The sequence below is a fragment of the Nematolebias whitei genome, chromosome 8 (assembly GCF_014905685.2).
Source record: "Nematolebias whitei isolate Nwh7 chromosome 8, NemWhi1, whole genome shotgun sequence".
NCBI lineage: Eukaryota > Metazoa > Chordata > Actinopteri > Cyprinodontiformes > Rivulidae > Nematolebias > Nematolebias whitei.
In genome coordinates this window covers 30264662-30284196 of record NC_056505.1, presented here as the reverse complement: position 1 = coordinate 30284196, position 19535 = coordinate 30264662, and the positions used below count along the sequence as shown (strand labels likewise).

Below are 19535 nucleotides of genomic sequence, written 5' to 3'. Positions count from 1 at the left end.
AATTTAATTACTTATTTATTTCAAAAATCAGTGATTACATCATTTTGTCACGGTTATGTTCAGGAGCCTTTAGAAGAAAAGACCCCCCTCCTAAAGGAACGTCTGAGCCGCTTGTTTGAAGCGAATGAGCAGCGCTGCAGCCGCAGAGTGCTGTACGGGGCAGATGTTCTGCAGGCATGCACCCTGAGCCCAGGTCCTGGTCACTCTGCTGGAGGCTGGAGGTGGGTAGGCAGTGAGAACTGTGTCAGGGCTCAGAGAACATGTGTAGGTTCAACTTCTACACTGCAGTCCACTCTGCTTACCACGGAGAACCGCCTGGAGGCTGCCCAAAGTCTGATCAAGAGGTAATCAGTTTAAATTGCCTTTTTTATTATTCATGACTCCAGTCCATTCACTGCATCTCTATTAATTGGTAGCCATGCTTTTGGAGGGTTTATGACTATTCTCTATTCTAAAATAGAAATTTAGTTCACCTAGTTTTTTAATGAGCCCTATATTTTATTTACTAATTTAAATAAAGACCTATATCATGTATCTCCATATCATGCCAGTTATTTACTGCTGTTGCTGTCTTGCAGGCTGACATGCGTGGTGTCTCCAGCTGTAGCTCCACCTCCTCACCTGTATGCAGCCAATCCACCTGTTTCCTACAGCCTTGAACACAAGTCCTTTCAGAAGAGGCTGCTGGAGGCCTCTGCACCCCACAGTGCAGACATCCATCACTTAGCATCCAGATGTCTCTTGAGTTATACTGACTTACAGTTAATGCAGATGGATTCAGGTTAGTTCAGTTTCTTTATGTACCTGTCTTGTTGCTTACCTAGTTTATCTGCTCCATTTCATCTAGCCTTAAACGGTGACAAGCTGAAACTGCCAAACACCCAGCTAACAAAATTAAATGGAGCTTGCTTGTTTTTTTTTTTTAATCCTATCCTCCAACGTACACAGGCTGAAAAACTGAGCCCACGTTTTGCTCTTTTCTACATTAGTGAAATTGACATCCATGCTTCACATTTTCTTGCATTCAATAATATAGTGCTACACACTGTTAGCAGCATCTGTAAGCTCAGTGTTCATGAAGCTTTCATGTAGCTCAGGTTAATTATTTAGGCTTCCAGAAACCAGAATATATAGGAATGGCAAAAAGAATAACTTTAGCATTTATTTTTCTTTCACTAGGTAAACTGGAGGCTCTTGCAATTCTACTGCAGAAGCTCAGATCAGAGAGCAGGCGTGTCCTCATCTTCACTCAGATGTTGAAGATGCTGGACATCTTGGAGGCCTTCCTGGATTACAGGCAGCTCACATATATGCGCATTGATGAAAGCCTCACTTGTGATGAAAGACAGGTAAAAATATCACCAACATTTTATCTAATTTTGAAAACAATATTTTAACACTTTAGTGTTTATGTTTTGCCGTTTCTTTGTGAGGGATATATATAATAATAAGTTAGAGCCAAGTATAACAGTTAATGAGCCCTTACAGTGTGTACTGAAGAGGAACAGTGATCTTGCTGTAACACCCAAAAGGGAGACATCTTTCTCCTGAGGCGGAGACTAATACAAAACTATACAAACATAATTTAAATATAATTTAATCAGTTTCTTTAGTTTAAAAAGACTATATTCCAGTAAAATGGCATGATCTTATGCTAACTGATCTTATGGAGCAGAAGGCATCTCCTGTCACTCAGAGCCACCCATGTCTCGAGCTCTAAACCACGAGGCTGATTTGCTCGTCAGAGTGCCACTGTACAGAGACTCCACGTCTGAACGTTGTGGCAAAGGTGTGGTTCCGCTTTGGGCGGGCGATGGTGGATGTGTTTGCCTACTTGGAGAACATGCTGTTTTTTCCATGCATGATCAGAGTTGCACCCTTCAGTGTGGACACGCTAGCACACACTTGGCCGTGCGTTTTTCTGTACACCTTTCACCCTGGCTCTGATAGCCTGACTATCCAGAGTGAGGTAGCGCCACCACACGCTGATCCTGATGGCTCCACACTGGTCAGCAATGTCCTGGCTGATGAAGATATATATCAGTGGACAGTTGTGGAAACTCCTGCTATGGGAGGACATGTCGTCTTTGGCAGGAAGATAAAGTTTCATCCACACCCAAAACACCTGAAGTTATGGGCCTGGCCTGTGAGTGGTATAATTTAGATGCAGTGTGGCTTCCTCAGAATGATGAGTACCTTTCAGACTGCTAGGACTCCCTCCAATTGGTCCCTATATGAGTAAGTGTAGGGTGCTTGAGGAGTGGTGCTTTGAAAGGAGGCATTTCTCTTTAATGCCCCGTTGGGGGGATTTGGTTTGTAGGAGTTAATTGACAAACAAAAGGCCTTCTTTATAATTAAATTGTACCTGGCTGCCATGTGGGTTTTGAGAGGAGAACAGCCAGACGATACCCTTTGGTGGTCTATTTTATGAAGGAAGGTCCAGGCTTCTTCCTGTCTTCAGGCCCCTGGCTCCTTTGTGGGATGTCAGTTGTGTTGGAGGGCCTCTCTAGCCCCTCATTTGAGCCTCTAGAACAGGAGTGTCAAACTCCCTTAAAAAAGGGGCCAAAATTAAAACCTTTTTCAAACTAAGGGCCAATTTCAAAAACTACATTAACTCAAATCAGATACCCAACATCTTTTCTTGGCCACAGGTTCCTCAACAAGAGTTTGATTTGTCTCATTTGGTGTTCTCTGTTGTGCTTTCAACATCATAATCAAAGATTACTGAAAAAAATCAAGAGATAGAAGTATTGCATGTTTCACATATCACCTTGAGGGCCAGATAAGATGTCAACAAAGGCCACATTTGGCCCCCGGGCCTTGAGTTTGAAACATATGCTCTAGAGAAGGGTGACCTCAAACATCTGTCATTTAAAACAGAGGTCTCCAACCCTGATCTTCATGACACACATGACTGAATTGAACAAGTCATTGACAGGGTTCTGCTAAACTTTGTGACATTCTGATTAGGCAATTCAGTTATTTGAATATGGTGTGTTGATGCAGAGAAACAGCTAAAACATGCAGGACATTGGGCTACGATGACTAGGGTTGTGGACCCCTGCTTTAAGACAGTGCTACTGTTGACATTGGCACCTGCTGAACATGATGGGAATATTAATGCACTTTTAGTGCGCTCCTCCTGTACCATGTCTGGTCCTAGGGATATAAGGGTCTCTCACTGCAGCACAACCCTGCTTTCCTAGTCTTTCAGTAGGTACTAATATACCTTTGTTTTGCCTTACTGGGTACCACTGCAATGCACTGTAAACTCAACAATTAGGTTATATATAGCTCTTTGGAAATCTGAAATGAGTAACATAAATAGCTTTAATAATCTAGTGAAGTGACAGCATTCAATTATTTATGCACAGATACTGACCTTACGCTGATATATTACAGTCAGTGATGGAAAAAGTCTGTGTCTCATATTTTAGCACACTTTGGTTATTTAAAAGACAATTGTGCATGTTAGTTTACATGCTTTATTGTTCACTGTCATATTTTACACTTACAACATTGACTGTAGTTAGATTGCCAGCTGCTCTTTTAGCATTTATTTCCCCACACTTTTAATGTGCCTAATGGATCTGCAGGAAAACATGAAGAAGTTTAACAGGAGCAGGCAGGTGTTCTGCAGCATCCTGACCAACCGCTGCTGCTCTGCAGTTGGGACCATGGTCGACGCGGACACCATCATCTTCTATGACACAGACCTCAACCCAACTATGGACGCCCGCACCCAGGAGTGGTGTGACAAAGTCGGGCGATCCAAGGACATTCATATATACAGGTAAAAGTTTTAAAACAAATGTAACCGTTTAGGATCTTAACCTGAACAGTAATAGTTGAGGACTTGAGTGACTTTGTGTGCATGTTTTGATTATGGATCAGATTGGAGAGTGGGAATTCTATTGAAGAGAAATTGTTAAAAAATGGCACCAAGGACCTCATAAGGGAAGTGGCTGCTCAGGGCACTGACTACACCTTGGCTTTCCTCACACAGGTATGAATAGTCAAGTGTGTCTTTATTTTAATTGTAATCTGCAGTCACTCATATCCCAGTACGCGGTAAAGAAACCAGCTGTCAAATTGGCATTTATAAGAATTATAACTAGTTTCATTTAACATAGTGTAACGGTCCCATATTGTGTGTCTCTAGCGGACAATCCAAGATCTGTTTGAAGTAGAGGCGGGTTCAGACGTGAAGGTAGAAGAGTTCGTGGTACTTCACCAGGAGCCGTCAGCCTCAGAATCCATTTCTCCCAAAGTAGCGAGACCCTACATCCAGGCTCTCCGCAGTATCAACCTGGATGCTGAACCAAAGGAGGAAGAGGAAGAGTTGGGAGGCAAAGAGCCAACAGAGGAGTCAGAGAGCCAGACTGGAGAAGAGCCTGGTCTGACAGAAGAGCTGAATGCAGTCATGGAACAGGTAGCTTTACTTTCTGTAGATTATCAAAAATAGTTTAAGCTTTGTGAACTGAAAGACTAAATAAACTAGCTTAAAGAAATGCTGCTGCTGTTGAAGTAATTTGTGTTGTTCCTTATCTTAAAAACAGCTAACTCCTATCGAAAGATATGCCCTGCATTATCTGGAGTACCTTAACATCAGTGATGATGAAGCTGCACTCAAGGTGAGGATTTGATTCACCCTCATACGTATTTACGCCCATGTTGTCCAAACTGTTAAAAATAGTGTTTGTCCTTTGATAAGCTCGACTAATTGATGCGTTGTGTTTATTTTCTCCAGGAGAAGTTGGAGTGTTTCAAGAGAGGCTGGGAGGTGAAACAGCTGCAGAAACTGAAGGAGGAGGAGGAAGAGCACCATATGGCAGAGGGAGAAGAAGATCTATTCACTTACACCAGAGAGGACGCTTACAACATGGTGGTTGCCTGCTCTAATCTTTGCTGATCAAAAAAAAAAGTTTGGTTTGCATTCCACATTTGTTGATACTAACCTTTGTTGTACTTCAACAGGAGTATGTATTTGATGCAGAGGATGGTCAAACAGAAATAATGCCGGTAAGACACCGAATATGGCATGTTTGGAGAAAACTTTTACAAATTGCACCAGCAACTAGTATCTTTTTTTTTTTAACACCAATTCTTGTGGAATATGATGGATTGTGTACAATTTGTTTTATTTTTTTCACTAACAACTGTTTTTTTTTTTAAGTGTTTTGGTTCTGTCAGGGACCAAGCAGTGAAAGCATAAAAGAAAGAAAAATGTCTTTAAAAATTTGACTTATTTACCCAACAAAATTCAAAGTAACAAAAATCCAGTTACCGTAATTTCTGGTCTAGAGAGTGCACCCAAATATAATGCGCAAACACTAAATTAAATTAAAAAAATAAAAGTTTGTGCTTATATAAGCCACGCTTGTGTATAAGCCGCAGGTGTTCACGTTGTAACAATATATTTACACAAAGATTTTTTAAAACTTTTAATTAAATACGTACCAGTAACGTACACAAATGTGTACAGTACAGTAAAAAAAAAAAATTCTGAACAATGCCTTTAACACGGCTGGTTAAAAAACAAATGCAATCGTCAAGCTGTCCTCCTCTCCGTAGAGCAAAAGTGAGACCCACACACACACACACACACCGTTCCATTGGTTCGACTGACCTGTCCAGTAATTTTATTGGTTAGATTTTATTTATTTTTTTTACCTTTATTTATACAGGTAGTCCCATTGGGTCATGAGGACCCACCCCACAAGAGAGACGTGTACTGGGCAGCTATGTGAGCACCCGGGTGTGACGAAGCTAAATATTTTTGGTGTCAGGAAGCTCGTTAGTCTGTCAAAAAAAAAAATCCATAAATTAGCCACATCATTGTATAATCTGTGGGGTTCAAAGCCAGTGCTGCCAGTTTGGGGGGTTTACTGCCAATTGGTTGGGGGTTTCATTCTGATTTTGCTGGGAACTGGGAACATTTTGTTGGATTGTTGCGTTTTGTCACATATTGTTAAATTACCTTGGGTTGTACTCATGTGCATTCATGTTCAAACAGTAAATATAACAATGTATTGATTGGGCGAATTTTTATGTGATGTGAGGTTTTTTAACAGATTTTTGGGCTGGAAAACCTCGACTCTTATCTGGCAACACTGTTCAAAGCCCGTTTAAAAAAGTAGCGGCTTATACACCAAAAAGTACAGTAATCATTTACTTTGACCTATGAAAGAGGGTCAACTAAATATAACTATACTCAAAAATGTAACCTAGCAAATGGTTAACTGTACGCTGAGGCAACATAACTGGAGTGACCCAACACAGTGACACAAGTGGGTACTTACGTAATGGTTTGACCAAAATAAATTACACGTGCAGGGGGAAACAAATTTTCATCAATTATGACTAAACTGAAAACAATGTACTCCAACCTTAAATACCTGCACTTACACCCACCAGTAGCTAACATGTACATGTGAAAACCACATGAGCTGGCTCTTAGATTTTAAACTCGGTCCCTGCCCATGAATTTTGCTCCACCAGGAGACACCCGGCCAGCTAACTCTAAAGACAAACATAATTAATTATTACCATTTTAATACCACATGTGTTCATATGTGCACTCAATAATAGCATTGTTAGGTAAAAATATAAGTTTTAACAAATTAAATAACCAAATAGTACAGGTTAATAATTAGCTGTAAATGCAATGAAAAATTATGGGTCGAAAGTGATTGCTGAGCCGATTTTACCAATGGGTGGCTGAGGCCATGACGGATACAAAACACCCTAATAAATAACTCTCTTACCATTCCCTCATTTGTAACGTTTAACTTTCCATTACAGCTTTGGACTCCTCCCACTCCGCCACAAGATGACAACGATATTTACATTGATTCTGTGATGATGTTAATGTATGACACCACACCCATACCAGAGTCCAAACTGCCTCCAATCTACATTCGCAAAGAGCACAAGAGGCTTAAGATGGACCCCTCCGGTAAAAAATAAATTCTTTAAAAGTTTCAGCTTTTGAAATTTATGTGTCATACCATACCACTTATGAAATTAGATGCAAGTTTAAGTATGTGGCCGTTTGTACGTTTGTTTATTGCATTGCTTGTCTGTTTCTGTCCAGCAGCAGCCAGAAAGAAGAAGAAGGGCCACGGGGAGACAGTCATACCTCCACGCTCTCTTTTTGAAAAAGCCAGCATGCTCAAAGTTCGCCGTGAGAGCAAAGACCAGAAAAAAAACTTCTCCCTCAAGCAGCAGGTTCCTTTTGCCAAACCCCTGCCCTCGCTGGTTAAACCTGCCATGGAGGCTGGTCAGGACAACCCAGAGTGGCTCATCAGTGAAGACTGGGCTCTGCTGCAGGTGATGCCTTTACTAACTGCACGCATCATGGACTTTTCGTCAAAGCTAATTAATAACTGATCAAATGATCCTTATGGTGTGTTTGTTAGGCTGTAAAACAGCTGCTGGAGTTGCCTCTGAACCTGACGATCGTGTCTCCTGCTCACACACCTAACTGGGACCTGGTGAGCGATGTGGTGAACTCCTGCAGCCGCATCTACCGCTCACCCAAACAGTGTCGCAACCGCTATGAAAATGTCATCATTCCCAGAGAAGAGGGAAAGGTACGTTCTATTCTGCTTTAAAATTGGAGTCCTCAGCTTCTGCTTATTTGTCTAACTCATTTTATACATTTTTCAGCTGGTGTATGAGGCCAACCCTAAGAAGAAAACTAAGAGCATATACAAGGTATCCTGTCTGATTTTACTTTTCTGTGTGTACATTGCTTTGCTTTTGAAATCCTGGTTTGAATTTTGTTGTTTCCCACCTCGTGTTCAGTCTAAGAACAGTCGTCCTCTGAGGACCTGCCAGATCTACACCCAAGATGACAATTCCTCCCAAATTCAGCTATACAACAGTCGCTTTGAAATCATGAAAATAATTGCCAGCAAGAGAAGCCCACCCATCAAACCACTGTGAGTATCTGTTTACACAAAACGTGCCAGTATACTTCAAGTGATCTTGTAAATAAACTATTGCTGTATTATCAGTTTACGTGGGCTAAACTTGATAAACAGAGACCAAAAGCCACGTGTTCGTTTTTCTTCATTCATATTAGAAACTTTTATATTAATATTTTAATGCTGCTTACAGGCTCGGTATGAATCCATTTCAGAAGAATCCCAAACATGCATCAGTTTTGGCAGAAAGGTATGTTTGAAAAAAAAATACAAATTTTAATACTTTCAATATTGAATCTTAATCTCAAATCCATTAAAAAAAATAAAAAACACGTTTTTCTCCTCCCTTAGTGGGATCAGCTATGACAAACCCCTGCCCCCCATTCAGGTGGCCTCTCAACGCGCTGAAAGAATTGCTAAAGAGAAAAAGGTGAACATCAGTGTGTATGTTTATGTGGAAGTTTTATAGCTTTATTTCAATAAATAAGAACATGTTTGATCAGTTTTTGTATAGCTAATCAGAAATATAATTTATCGTAATTATCAGGCTCTCATTTTCCCTCCAACTCATGACCCATCCATCCCACCTCAGTCTGTAGCTCTATTTGACCATTTTGAACCCATCACTCTATCTTCTCTAGAGCAGGTCATGTGCAGCTTGAAACCTTCTGGTTCCCCCTTTGATGTGGTTCCCCCTCGACTACTAAAGGAGGTTTTTCCTACTCTAGGTCCGTCCATTCTTGATATAGTAAACAGTAGTTTATCCACTGGCATGGTGCCAAAAACCTTTAAACATGCTGCTGTCCAGCCTCTCCTGAAAAAAACAAACCTTGACCCCTCAGTCGTTTCCAACTACCGGCCTGTCTCCAAACTCCCATTTGTTTCTAAACTACTGGAGAAAATAGTTGAGTCCCAGTTGAAGTGCTTCCTTAAGGATCACGCCATCTTAGAGCTTTTCCAATCTGGCTTTAAACCTCTCCATAGCACTGAAACTGCCCTGTTGAAGGTTTTTAATGACATCTTCAGATCCACAGTGATTCTGTGTTGCTTGTCCTGTTGGACCTCACAGCCGCCTTTGACACCATCGACCATGAGATCCTCATTGCTAGGTTGGAGCAGTGGGTGGGCATCACAGGGTCAGCCCTCACTTGGTTCAGATCTTACCTCACTGACAGATCCTTTTGCGTCTCCATCAAGGATTTTAGTTCAGCAGCGACAGAGCTTAAATGGGGGGTTCCGCAGGGGCCCGTCCTGGGTCCCCTCCTATTCTTTCTATACCTGCTACCACTTGGTGCTATTTTCCGGAAACACAACATGCCCTTTCACTTCTATGCCGACGACTGTCATATTTACTTCCCCCTAAGACACAATGGTACATGCTCTATTCAACCTCTGCTCGACTGCCTGGCTGACATCAGGGACTGGATGACTTTAAACTTCTTAAGTTTCAATGAAAAGAAGTCTGAAGTCATGTTGTTCCCTCCCAATGACACGATCACAAACCACTGCATCGACCTTTCCACTCTAACTCTGTCAGAAAAACAGAGTCACTAATCTGGGAGTAATAATGGACCCTTCCATGAAACTTAACAATCATGTAAACATGATTGTTAAATCATGTTTCTTCCAGCTGAGGCGGCTGTCTAAACTGAAGCCCATATTGTCCAAAAAGAACCTGGAGACAGTAATACATGCATTCATTACATCTAGGCTTGATTACTGCAATTCACTCCTGTTTGGTATCAGTCAAACCTCCATTGCACGACTACAACTGGTCCAGAATGCAGCAGCCCGATTTTTTACCAGTACAGACAAAAGAGAGCACTTTACACCAGTTTTGGCCTCACTGCACTGGCTACCGGTTCACCTTCAAATCCAGTTCAAAATAATGGCAGAGGGGACAGGGCCTTCTCTGTAGCAGGACCAAGACTTTGGAACGAGTTACCTCTGCTTGTCAGACAGGTCCCCTCCCTCTTGGTTTTCAAATCCCGTTTAAAAACTCACTACTATTCAGTAGCTTTCAACACCAGATGATCTGTGATTTGAACCTGTATGCTCCACACTGGTTTGTCGTCATATTTATTATCTGCATCGATTTTATGTCTATATTCTGATTTACTTCATTTTGTATTTTGCTTTGTGTGTTGTCTGTTCTCTCTGTACAGCACTTTGGTTGGCCTTGTAGCTGTTTTAAGTGCTCTATAAATAGAATGGTATTGTAATTCTTTAAAAATGCAACTTTGATATTTGCATCTTACCATTATTGAAGTTGTTTTTTGTTTTTTTTTATTGGCTTCCAATGTTTGATTTTTTTTCTTCCACGATGAGTGTTGTCCACAAGCTTGTTTTCAAAGTAAAGAGCTTAAAAGCTAAATGTTAGAATTTGAGATGTGGTTCCACCCTACCTGGGTCTTAAATGTGTGTTAGATGTCATCTTTTTTATTTGTTTGCAGGCCCTTGCAGAGCAGCAGAAGGCCCAGCAGTTAGCCCAGCAGCAGCAGGCTGGAGCTCCTCAGGCCCAGGTTGCACCTGGTCAGGCCCAGACTCCTGCTGCTGGCCAAGCTCAGGTCCCTCAGGCTGCAGGAGTGCCTGGAGCCACTGCTGTGCCTAATGCAGCAGTACTGGTGAGAGTCAACACATCTATTAGTTGTTCATATTAAAACAAATGTTTAATAAGTGAAAGTATAACACACATTTGATGTTTTTTTAGACTGGAGCAATTAAAAATGTCACTGTAGGCACAACTATTCAGGCTGGTATGTTCCACACAGCACTTTGTTACAGTGCCGGCAATGTTTTATCAGTGAATTAATTTCTGTGTTTCTTCAAGCCACTGTAGGAGGGAATGTGATTGTGAACACAGTAGCTGGCGTCCCCCCAAGTCCCTTTCAGGCCAATAAACGCCTGGCATCTCCAGTCATACCAGGCACCCTGTCTGTGAGTCACTTATTAATGCAGCCCTGGAATTAATTTACAATGGCACAAATCATCTTTGAGCTGGCTACCAGACTTTGTATTCAGAAAGATGATATAATCTTTGTTCGTTTTCTTGTTTTCATTGCCAATTCAGCCTGCAGGTGCAGCTGGAGCCCAGGTGGTCCATGCACAACAGAGGGCTGTCACTGCTGCTGCTGCTCCCACCGAAGTGGTTGCGATAGCTGCGGGCCAGAGCGTTAGAGCCGTGACTCCAGTGTCCGCATCCGCAGTCGTTTCTACAACTCTAAGCCCAGTGCAGTCACAGAACCGCCCACTGGTTCCACAAGTAACACAAGGTACAGAACCTAAGTCAGGTTGTTTTCCCTAAATTTACCGTATTTTTCACCCTATACGTCACATTTTTGCATAATTTGCATTTGCGACTTATACGCCGAAGCAACATATTTATGGATTTTTTCCCATATTTATAAACCAATTTTTGGCTGAGATATGACTGTTTTCATTCATTCTGACTGCAAATATTAAACACTACCATTTTTTCAGCCACTAGATTGCACTCGAGTAGTAAGGTATGCCGTTGTATCATGTAAGAGTTAAAAGTAATGACAAATTCAAAAAAGTTCAAGACCAAAACAACTGGACTTTATTTATTATACTTTATACTTTATTGTTTTTGTCTTGAACTTTTTTGAATTTACCATGTCCTGGATGACTGAGAATCTTCACGAGCTATTAATGACACAATCGGCTTGCCAAAGCCTGCCACCTTCGTTCTGCTCGCTGCTTGGAGCAACCGTCAAACCAGCTGCACCGCCCCGGCAAAATGCAGCTCATTTGACCATTGAAGTGCATTTATTAAGTAAAAGTTCAACTGAGACACACCTTTGCTATAATTTCGAGCAAACAAATAATTGTTTTAGGTGCTTTTCTTGTTACATTTTGAAGAAACGTGCAGATTCCTCCTTTCTTTTTTCCTCCCTGTCTGCGCGCTCCCGGAGCACCGAGGCAGCGAATACATTTTAAATGCAGCTGATTTGACTGTTACAGTCCTTTTATTAAGCAAACATTAGACTGAGACACATCTTTACTATAAAGTCGAGCAAATAAATAATTGTTTTTAAGTGTTAAATTCTTGTTAAGTTCTCCCGTGCACGCTCCTGCGGCCGCCATTTGGCAGCCAATCGATTTTTGACAACACCGACCCACATTTCCCAGTTGTCAGCGGTGACGCGTAACAAACGCAACATGTCAGAGGTGACGCATAACGGATGTGACATATGCAGCAAAGCGACGTCTTTATGGATTTTTCCAATTTATTTGACATATTTGGACTGATGCGACTTTATAGGGTGGAGCGACGTGTACGGCGGAAAATACAGTAACTGTTCTTACACATCCAAATTGTGTTGTTTTTCAGGCACAGGTATGCAGTTGACACACAAGGCTCCAACATACCTGCAGATGCTCCGACTGCAGCAGCAACATCAGCAGCAGGCTACTTCCCCTCAGATCAAAGCTGTAAACAAACCTCAGGTACACCTGTAGCATCTATACATATGGCACAAAACGACTCGTGCAAGTCCCTTTAAAGAAAAATAGAAGCATGGTTCAGTTAAAAATTAACCGAGATGTTAAAAGGGTTGCAGTCGTTGCAATAATTCTGATTTAATCTGTACAAAAATGTTTATAATAAAAGGTGTGTCACCTAACTTGTTTATATGTTTGTTTTCAGGAGTTGATAAAAATGCAGAAACAAAAGGTGCCGTTACAGCAGCAGCAGCAGGTAGCTGCAGCAGTGGCAGCAGCTCAGGGACAGCAAGCTGCAGTGACCCAGCAGACCGCCCAGGTGCAGCCCGCTCAGGCCGGCCAAGCTAGTCCACAGATAGCAACGGTGGCAGCACCCAGAACTGGAACTCTACTGGCTACAAACACCGTTCAGGTGGCCAGACTGGTAAGATGGAAAAAAATAATAATAAATTCTTTTTTTTTTTTTGGATTTCTTCATACATACATACAGTAGTAGCAAAATAAGTTGTAGCTGCACAGATGCTCAGAATTCACATTGAGCACAGTAAACACACATAGAAAAGATGTATAATGTAGCTCAGTGAAATCACTTACACTACCAATCTCTTAAACAGGACACATTTGGCTCATAGAGTAATATCTCAATTAATTAATTCTGTGTGATCTCCTCTCAGCTAATACTAATGAGGTTGTGTCAGCCTTCTTGCTAATTATTCTGTGTTTTGTTTCGTAGACTCGAGTGCCAGCCCAAGGTCAGATTCAGGCCCAGGCAGGACAGACGGCTCAGGTGACCCTAACTAAACCCCCCGTGGTGTCTGTGCCAGCTGTGGTGTCTGGAGTCACCACACTGCCAGGAATCAGTGTTCCTATTGGACAGGCACAGAAAGCTGGTGTGTTGAAAACCTTTCATTTCTGTTAAAGTCAACACTGCTTACACAAATAAATATGGTCTACATGTTAGGTTTTCTTTTGATTAAACTGTTAAACTATATTAAACATAAGAGTAAATGCAGGAGAAAAGGATGCAAGAAAGTTTGTTATAGATAGGCCTGTCACAATAAACAATAAATCAATTAATCGCATGATAAATGAAAATTTTCAACCTCATTTTCATTTATCGGCTTTGTCATTTCTTCGTGTCTCTCTCTTTCTACTGAAGACACTGCATGACAAAAAGCTCAACTCCTGTGCTCTTCACTGACCCCTCCCCTTCTTTTTTCTCTTTAAAATCCATTTTAACGATCCAAAATTGCATTTTCGGATCGTTAAAAGCAGCTAAGCTGAGAAGCTAAGCTACGAGCTAAGCTAGCAGACCGACCTCGGGGAAAAAACCTCTGTCTTGTCGAAGCTCCAAAATTCACGGTTGAAACTTGTGCCTTCGTGTAAGAAGTTTTTTCTCTGCAAAAAAGAAGCTGAGAACTTGTTTACTGATTTTTTTATTAAAAGCTTTGTGTGAAAAATGCTATGCAAAAGAGCTCAAACCACACCGAACATCCGCCATTTTGAGATCTGAAGAAAGGAAGGAGAGACAGCCCATGTCACGTCAAGGGGCCTCCCTCCCATTTTTCTTAGAGACACGCTGCTTGCTCCCTCACTACCCATCCTTTGGTTCAAACTGTCTTATACTGCCATCTAGTGGTCAAAAAAGGTACTACATGCAAAACAAACGCAAACATTTCTTCTTAAATTTGACAATAATTCCTAATTATTGTTAAATTTCAAACAATATTATCGTTTATCGCAATAATTTCTGAGACAATTAATCGCCCTGTAAAATTTGTTATCGTGACAGGCCTAGTTATGGATTTAAAGCTAATGTAGTTTAACTATGAGCTTTTTTATGAGTAAAATGTTGTAATATGATTACAGTGTGCTGGTATGACTTGACGTTCCACTGCTTCTTGTCCTCTCTGTCAGGTGGCCCAGTGCTGGCGTCGCCTTTCCCCCAGATGCAGGTCCAGCAGTTGATTCCGATGAAGAAAGCACAACACCCGACAGCGATTCAGGCTGCAGCCCAGCAGAAAGCAGGGCAGCCACAGCAGGGACAGGCTGCTGGACAGCAGAAGGTAATCACAGCACACCTACAGCTACTGTCAAATCATCAGCAACACTGGCAACATGTAGCTGGAGTGGATGCATGTAGGTCAGGGGTGAAGCCACGTCTGACATCTGGTGAAGACCCCAAATAATCTGAATTATTGCAGTTTAAATGGAAAAGACACAAGGATTTATGAATCATAAGTAAAGATGCTTTCCTGTTTTGTTAAAGCATCATAAGACCGATCTTTTAGTGTAGAACAACAAAAGTGTTGTAAAAATTACTTGATTTATTTAATCTAGATAGGCTCTTCTCACACCCTGTGGTTTGCCGATACTAATCTGTATAACTATATGACTTATTAACAGTGCTGTCAAATGATACTGTTGTGTTGCAGTTTAAATGCTACACAGGTCTGCACCCCTTCAAAAGAATTCAGTTTTTCTGTAGAGCCACATGTAGCCGGATTCAGGAAATGGGCAGGTTAAAGTTGTTTAAAGAGAACTGTTCTTGGAGTTGTCCATTTTCTTTCCTTTTGTCCAAGTTCACTCCAGATTACAAATTAATAATTGCAGGTGTTGTTGGTTTTGTTTTCTCCTGGCTTTATTCCTCTCCCTCTAACCAGGTCAGGTGACAGCGTGTTCAAAACGATCACATTATTAATGTTCGTGAAATTTTAAGTGTGGATTGGGCGTCTAATCAAATATTACTCTTTTCTAAACATTTCTACAGCTGGGTTTGTGAAAAATATGGCTGAATATTACTTTCAGAATAAAGATACATTTTATAAATAGAACATTAAAAAGGTATTTAATTACTATCATATACATTTATTTTGTCCTAAATTAAAGGTTAGTAAAGAACAAACTAAATGTTTATCTCCTCAGTTTAAATTATTTTTCTGAGTGCCTTACCTGTATAATTGTATTTTGGGTGTTAGTTTAGTTTGGGTATTGAACTGAGTGTTTTTTCCCGAGCAGGTAACGATGCAGGCAGCGCAGACAGCTCAGCAGCAGAAGGTGACCTACACTACCACCACACAACTCCAACAAGCCATCAAACCCCAGTTCTACACCACCACGTCCATCACCCAGACCCAAAAACCCACTACTACCCAGCAAATCCAGGTGGAGTCGCAGTGACAAAAGACAAGTCTGCAAAATACAATATTTATCATTATTTAATGGATCTGTGTTCTGCTATAATTCTTTGTTGTTTCTCCTCAGGTGGCTAAAATCCCACAAATTGTGCAGCCAACTGTGGCCAACATTCAACAGCTCGTGTCGTCTCCTCAGCAGGTCAGTTTACTCGTCCTTCATAAGAAACCTGTCATCTGTTGAACTTATTAACTCGTTGTAAGTACAGTAGTCCCTCGTTTATCGCCGGCGTTACGTTCTGGACCCCCCGCGATAAGTGGAAAAACCACCACGTAGGAGTGTTATTTATTTTAGTATTTATATTTTAAGGCTTTATAAACTCCTCCCACACTCTTGCAATGTTCTGAACTCTTAAACCTGCATCATTTTAACAACATGCGTAGACGTACTGCACAGTAGCTACGTACAGAAAACAGAACCACACAATGGTCCTGATCGAGTTGTTGCCAAATCCTGATGAAAAAAGTCCCGGTGAGCTCCGGTGAATACACCAGACCCTCCAAGCAACGCCTCCTCGCTCAAAAGGCTCCCTGGGCCAGCAAGCAGCTCTCAGATTGACTGTTGAGGCTGGAAGTCCAGTTCTGGTCCAATTCCCGGTCGGTTCCGTACAGCTCTCTGCATCCACTGAGCTCCAAAGTCACTATGAATAAGGACCAAACTTTTACAGATCGGATCAAAACTTTCCCTCCATTTCAGCAGAAAGCAACAGGCACAAGCACTGTTGGCTTCTGGGAAATGTAGTCCTTTTGTGTGGCAATACGGTGTTGGCTTATTGAGGAAAAACTACAAAATGGCGGCACCTGTCTGAAGTTTTTTGTTTTTGTTAAATTTTTACTGTATCCAGTACTGCCCCAATCACGAGTAATATTAAAGTTGACCGTTGTGTGTCATGTACAATCTTTTTTTTTCCTCGTGTACAATCTTATTTTGAAAAACTGCAAAAGTCGAACTGTGAAGTAGCGAGGGACAACTGTATCCAGTAGCTCATTAAGGAGCAGAAGAATCCCGTTGAATGTGTTGAACAGGAACTCTTTACTGTTTGTTGTTCGTGTTCAGATCCAGGCCCAGCCTCAGACGGTGACTCTGACCCAGGCAGCCACATCCACCCCCGCTCAGGTGCAGATGATTCCTGCAGGGACAGCCACAGCCCAGGTGGTGCAGCAGAAGATCATCCAGCAGCAGGTGGTGACAGCCGCCCCCTCCCCGCAGATCCAGACACCGCCTCCGCACAGCCCCGCTCAGCAGCCTGCTGCCCCCTCTGCTGCAGAGTCTCCAGTGCAGCAGCCCGCTCAGCCCCAGCAACCAACCAAGAATCAGGCTCGCCAAGGGGGCGTCCGAGCGAAAACGCCTGCCAAGCCCAGCGGGGGGAGCAGCTAGGAGGACCCAGCAAGTGTTTTTCTGCAGCCTGAACACACGATGAAGGGTTGTTGGAGATCTCCTGCTGTCTGAGTCCAAACTGGCAACATTAACCACAGAAACCACTTTACTCCCACTGATTCCACATGCTCAGTGCTCAACTGTTTGAAGATCTGTCAATATTTCTGACGGTATCCAAAACACGTCTCACCGAATCGAGCTCCCGTTTTGTTCCTGAACATGGCGACTTTAAAATGAGACTGCCCGGTCCAACATCCACACCGTCATGATTAATGTAAACAGACTGAGTGTGAGTGTCTTCATAAATGTCTCTTTATGTCCACTTCTGTTTTTTACATATTTAAGTGGGGAAAAAAATGCACGTTGCTTTAGCAGTGTTTTTATTATTATTATTATTATTATTATTATTATTTGAGTAAATACACTGTAAACATGTACTTTAGTATTTTGTGTTTACTCATAAATTGGTTTTTTTTTATTGACATCAGAAAAAAAACAATTGTAAATATCAACAAAAACATTTGTACTTGTAAAGTAGTTGTGTTTTCATTGGACTTTTCAGCCTAATTGTAATAAAGTGTTTTGTTTTTGTACACAAATTCACCTTTTCCTTTCATTAAAATGTTGTAAGTAATTGAAAATGTTGAGTTCTTAAAATCCAAATTTTGTTTCCTTCACGCCACACACACTCCTGTTTTATTTTACATTTTTACACAAGGCTGAGGTCAAACGTTTCATTGGGGCCATCATAACTGCTCCCAGTTTACAGGAGCCATTCTGGAACCAGAGTCTGTACTGGGGATGTGGGGCTCAAAGTCCCATCTACACCCCCCACTCCACGCACACAATCCTGTCACAGCCTTTCTTTTCAGAGTGAAATGACTAAATACAGCTGAACATGTTCGAAAAATAAATCATCATACAGCAGTGAGGTGAGAACTGCAAGAATAAAGACATTTCCTCTCCAGCTTCATCCACACTGATGTTTGTTCAGCGTCTCGTACTTCTGTCCACGTTTCATGAGTTTGTTTCCAAATGGACGGACGAACGCCTCGTCAGCCTCTGAAACAACAACCTGATCTAGGTTTAATACCTAAAGGTGTGTTTCCACTGTTGTACCAAAAAATCAATGTAAAGAGCAACTTGAGTTGAATTTTGATTTTTAATTTATACTTTTTAAAACCCAATTCATGTCTAAATAAAGTTAGTATAACTTGTGACATTTATTTTAAAAAGCGTTTTCCTAGTTTTAAAAAACATTGTGTTTCCTCATTTCTATTATTTATGGGGTTTATGTAGAAAAAAAACAATGTATCTTAAGAATTCACTGGAGAAGACCGGAACAGACAGACATGCGACCAAAGCTCAGATGAAGACCAAAATAAGCCAATTGCAAAGATTAGTTTCAAATAAAGACAAGAGTTTTCAAAAATCCATAGTATAATAATAAAAACCTTAAAACTGAAGTTGTATTAAAAGTCAGACAGATGCTGGTTCTGCTGGAAGTTTCTTGTTAAAGGGACTCGTTCTTTCCACTGTTGCCAACGTGCTGCTCAGCATGGAGGGTTACAACAATATCAGAGTCAGAGTTTCTTTATTGTCATTCACTCTCATGTGGTACATGTGGTGGAGCGAAATTATGTACATAGGGTCCCAGTTACATCCAACAATAAAATGTATAAGAAAAACAGTAATAACATCTAAGATATGAACTAAGAAAAACATCAACTAAATATACACTAAGCACTCATAACATAAAACATTGAACATCAGCACAAACATGAACATGAGTCTGTGAGCAGATGTGCACGCATGAACACATCAACATTGAAACAGATCAGCAGCAACATGAAACAGATCAGCAGCAACATGATATGGTTTTTCACAGTGATTATTCTAGTTAGAGATTCATGAGTCTAACAGCCTCAGGGTAGAAGCTGTTCCTCAGTCTAGTGGTTCTACACTTAATGCTCCTTAACCTCCTTCCTGAGGGGAGTGGGGCAAAAAGTGTGTGTGCTGGGTGGGTGGGGTCCTTCATGATGCAGGTGGCCCTCTTCCTGCATCTGGAGGTGTAGATGTCTGTGATGGTGGGGAGACTGATTCCAACAGATTTCTGTGCAGCCTTCACCACTCTCTGCAAAGCTTTTCTTTCTGCAGCTGTGCAGCCTCCATGCCACACATTGATGCTCGAGCACAGGATGCTCTCCACTGCACACCTGTAGAAGGAGGTGAGGACTGAGCTTCCCAGACCAGCTCGCCTCAGCCGTCTGAGGAAGTAGAGTCTCTGATGAGCTTTCTTGATCAGGCTGGTGGTGTTGTTGCTCCAGCTGAGGTTGTCATTCATGTGTACACCCAAGTGCTTGTAGCTGGAGACCACTTCCACCGCAGATCCTCTTATGTTCAGGGGGGTGTAGGTGTTTTTGTTCCTTCTGAAGTCCACAATCATCTCCTTTGTCTTCTTCACATTGATGTGAAGGTTATTCTCTCTGCACCAGCTCTCCAGGTGTTCCACCTCTTGCCTGTAGCTGGACTCATCATTGTTTGTGATGCATCCCACCACCGCTGTAT

At 41.6% G+C, this 19535-nt stretch overlaps 1 protein-coding gene across 1 annotated transcript in view; it reads left to right on the top strand.

Moving 5' to 3' along the window:
* ep400 (E1A binding protein p400) overlaps positions 1-17447 on the top strand; it is a 48778-nt gene extending 31331 nt beyond the window's left edge. The window contains exons 26-52 of the mRNA XM_037681176.1: positions 64-344; positions 579-781; positions 1180-1349; positions 3597-3793; positions 3895-4006; positions 4163-4432; positions 4560-4634; positions 4751-4885; positions 4978-5022; positions 6805-6958; positions 7100-7332; positions 7422-7595; positions 7672-7719; positions 7810-7946; positions 8125-8181; positions 8283-8361; positions 10385-10555; positions 10642-10687; positions 10762-10868; positions 11002-11203; positions 12286-12401; positions 12601-12819; positions 13129-13285; positions 14313-14461; positions 15414-15560; positions 15660-15731; positions 16647-17447. Of these exons, the coding sequence (XP_037537104.1) occupies positions 64-344; positions 579-781; positions 1180-1349; positions 3597-3793; positions 3895-4006; positions 4163-4432; positions 4560-4634; positions 4751-4885; positions 4978-5022; positions 6805-6958; positions 7100-7332; positions 7422-7595; positions 7672-7719; positions 7810-7946; positions 8125-8181; positions 8283-8361; positions 10385-10555; positions 10642-10687; positions 10762-10868; positions 11002-11203; positions 12286-12401; positions 12601-12819; positions 13129-13285; positions 14313-14461; positions 15414-15560; positions 15660-15731; positions 16647-16967 (4077 nt within the window). The 3' untranslated portion in view covers positions 16968-17447. The remainder of the gene's footprint in view (positions 1-63; positions 345-578; positions 782-1179; positions 1350-3596; positions 3794-3894; positions 4007-4162; positions 4433-4559; positions 4635-4750; positions 4886-4977; positions 5023-6804; positions 6959-7099; positions 7333-7421; positions 7596-7671; positions 7720-7809; positions 7947-8124; positions 8182-8282; positions 8362-10384; positions 10556-10641; positions 10688-10761; positions 10869-11001; positions 11204-12285; positions 12402-12600; positions 12820-13128; positions 13286-14312; positions 14462-15413; positions 15561-15659; positions 15732-16646) is intronic.
* Positions 17448-19535: the final 2088 nt, after the last annotated feature.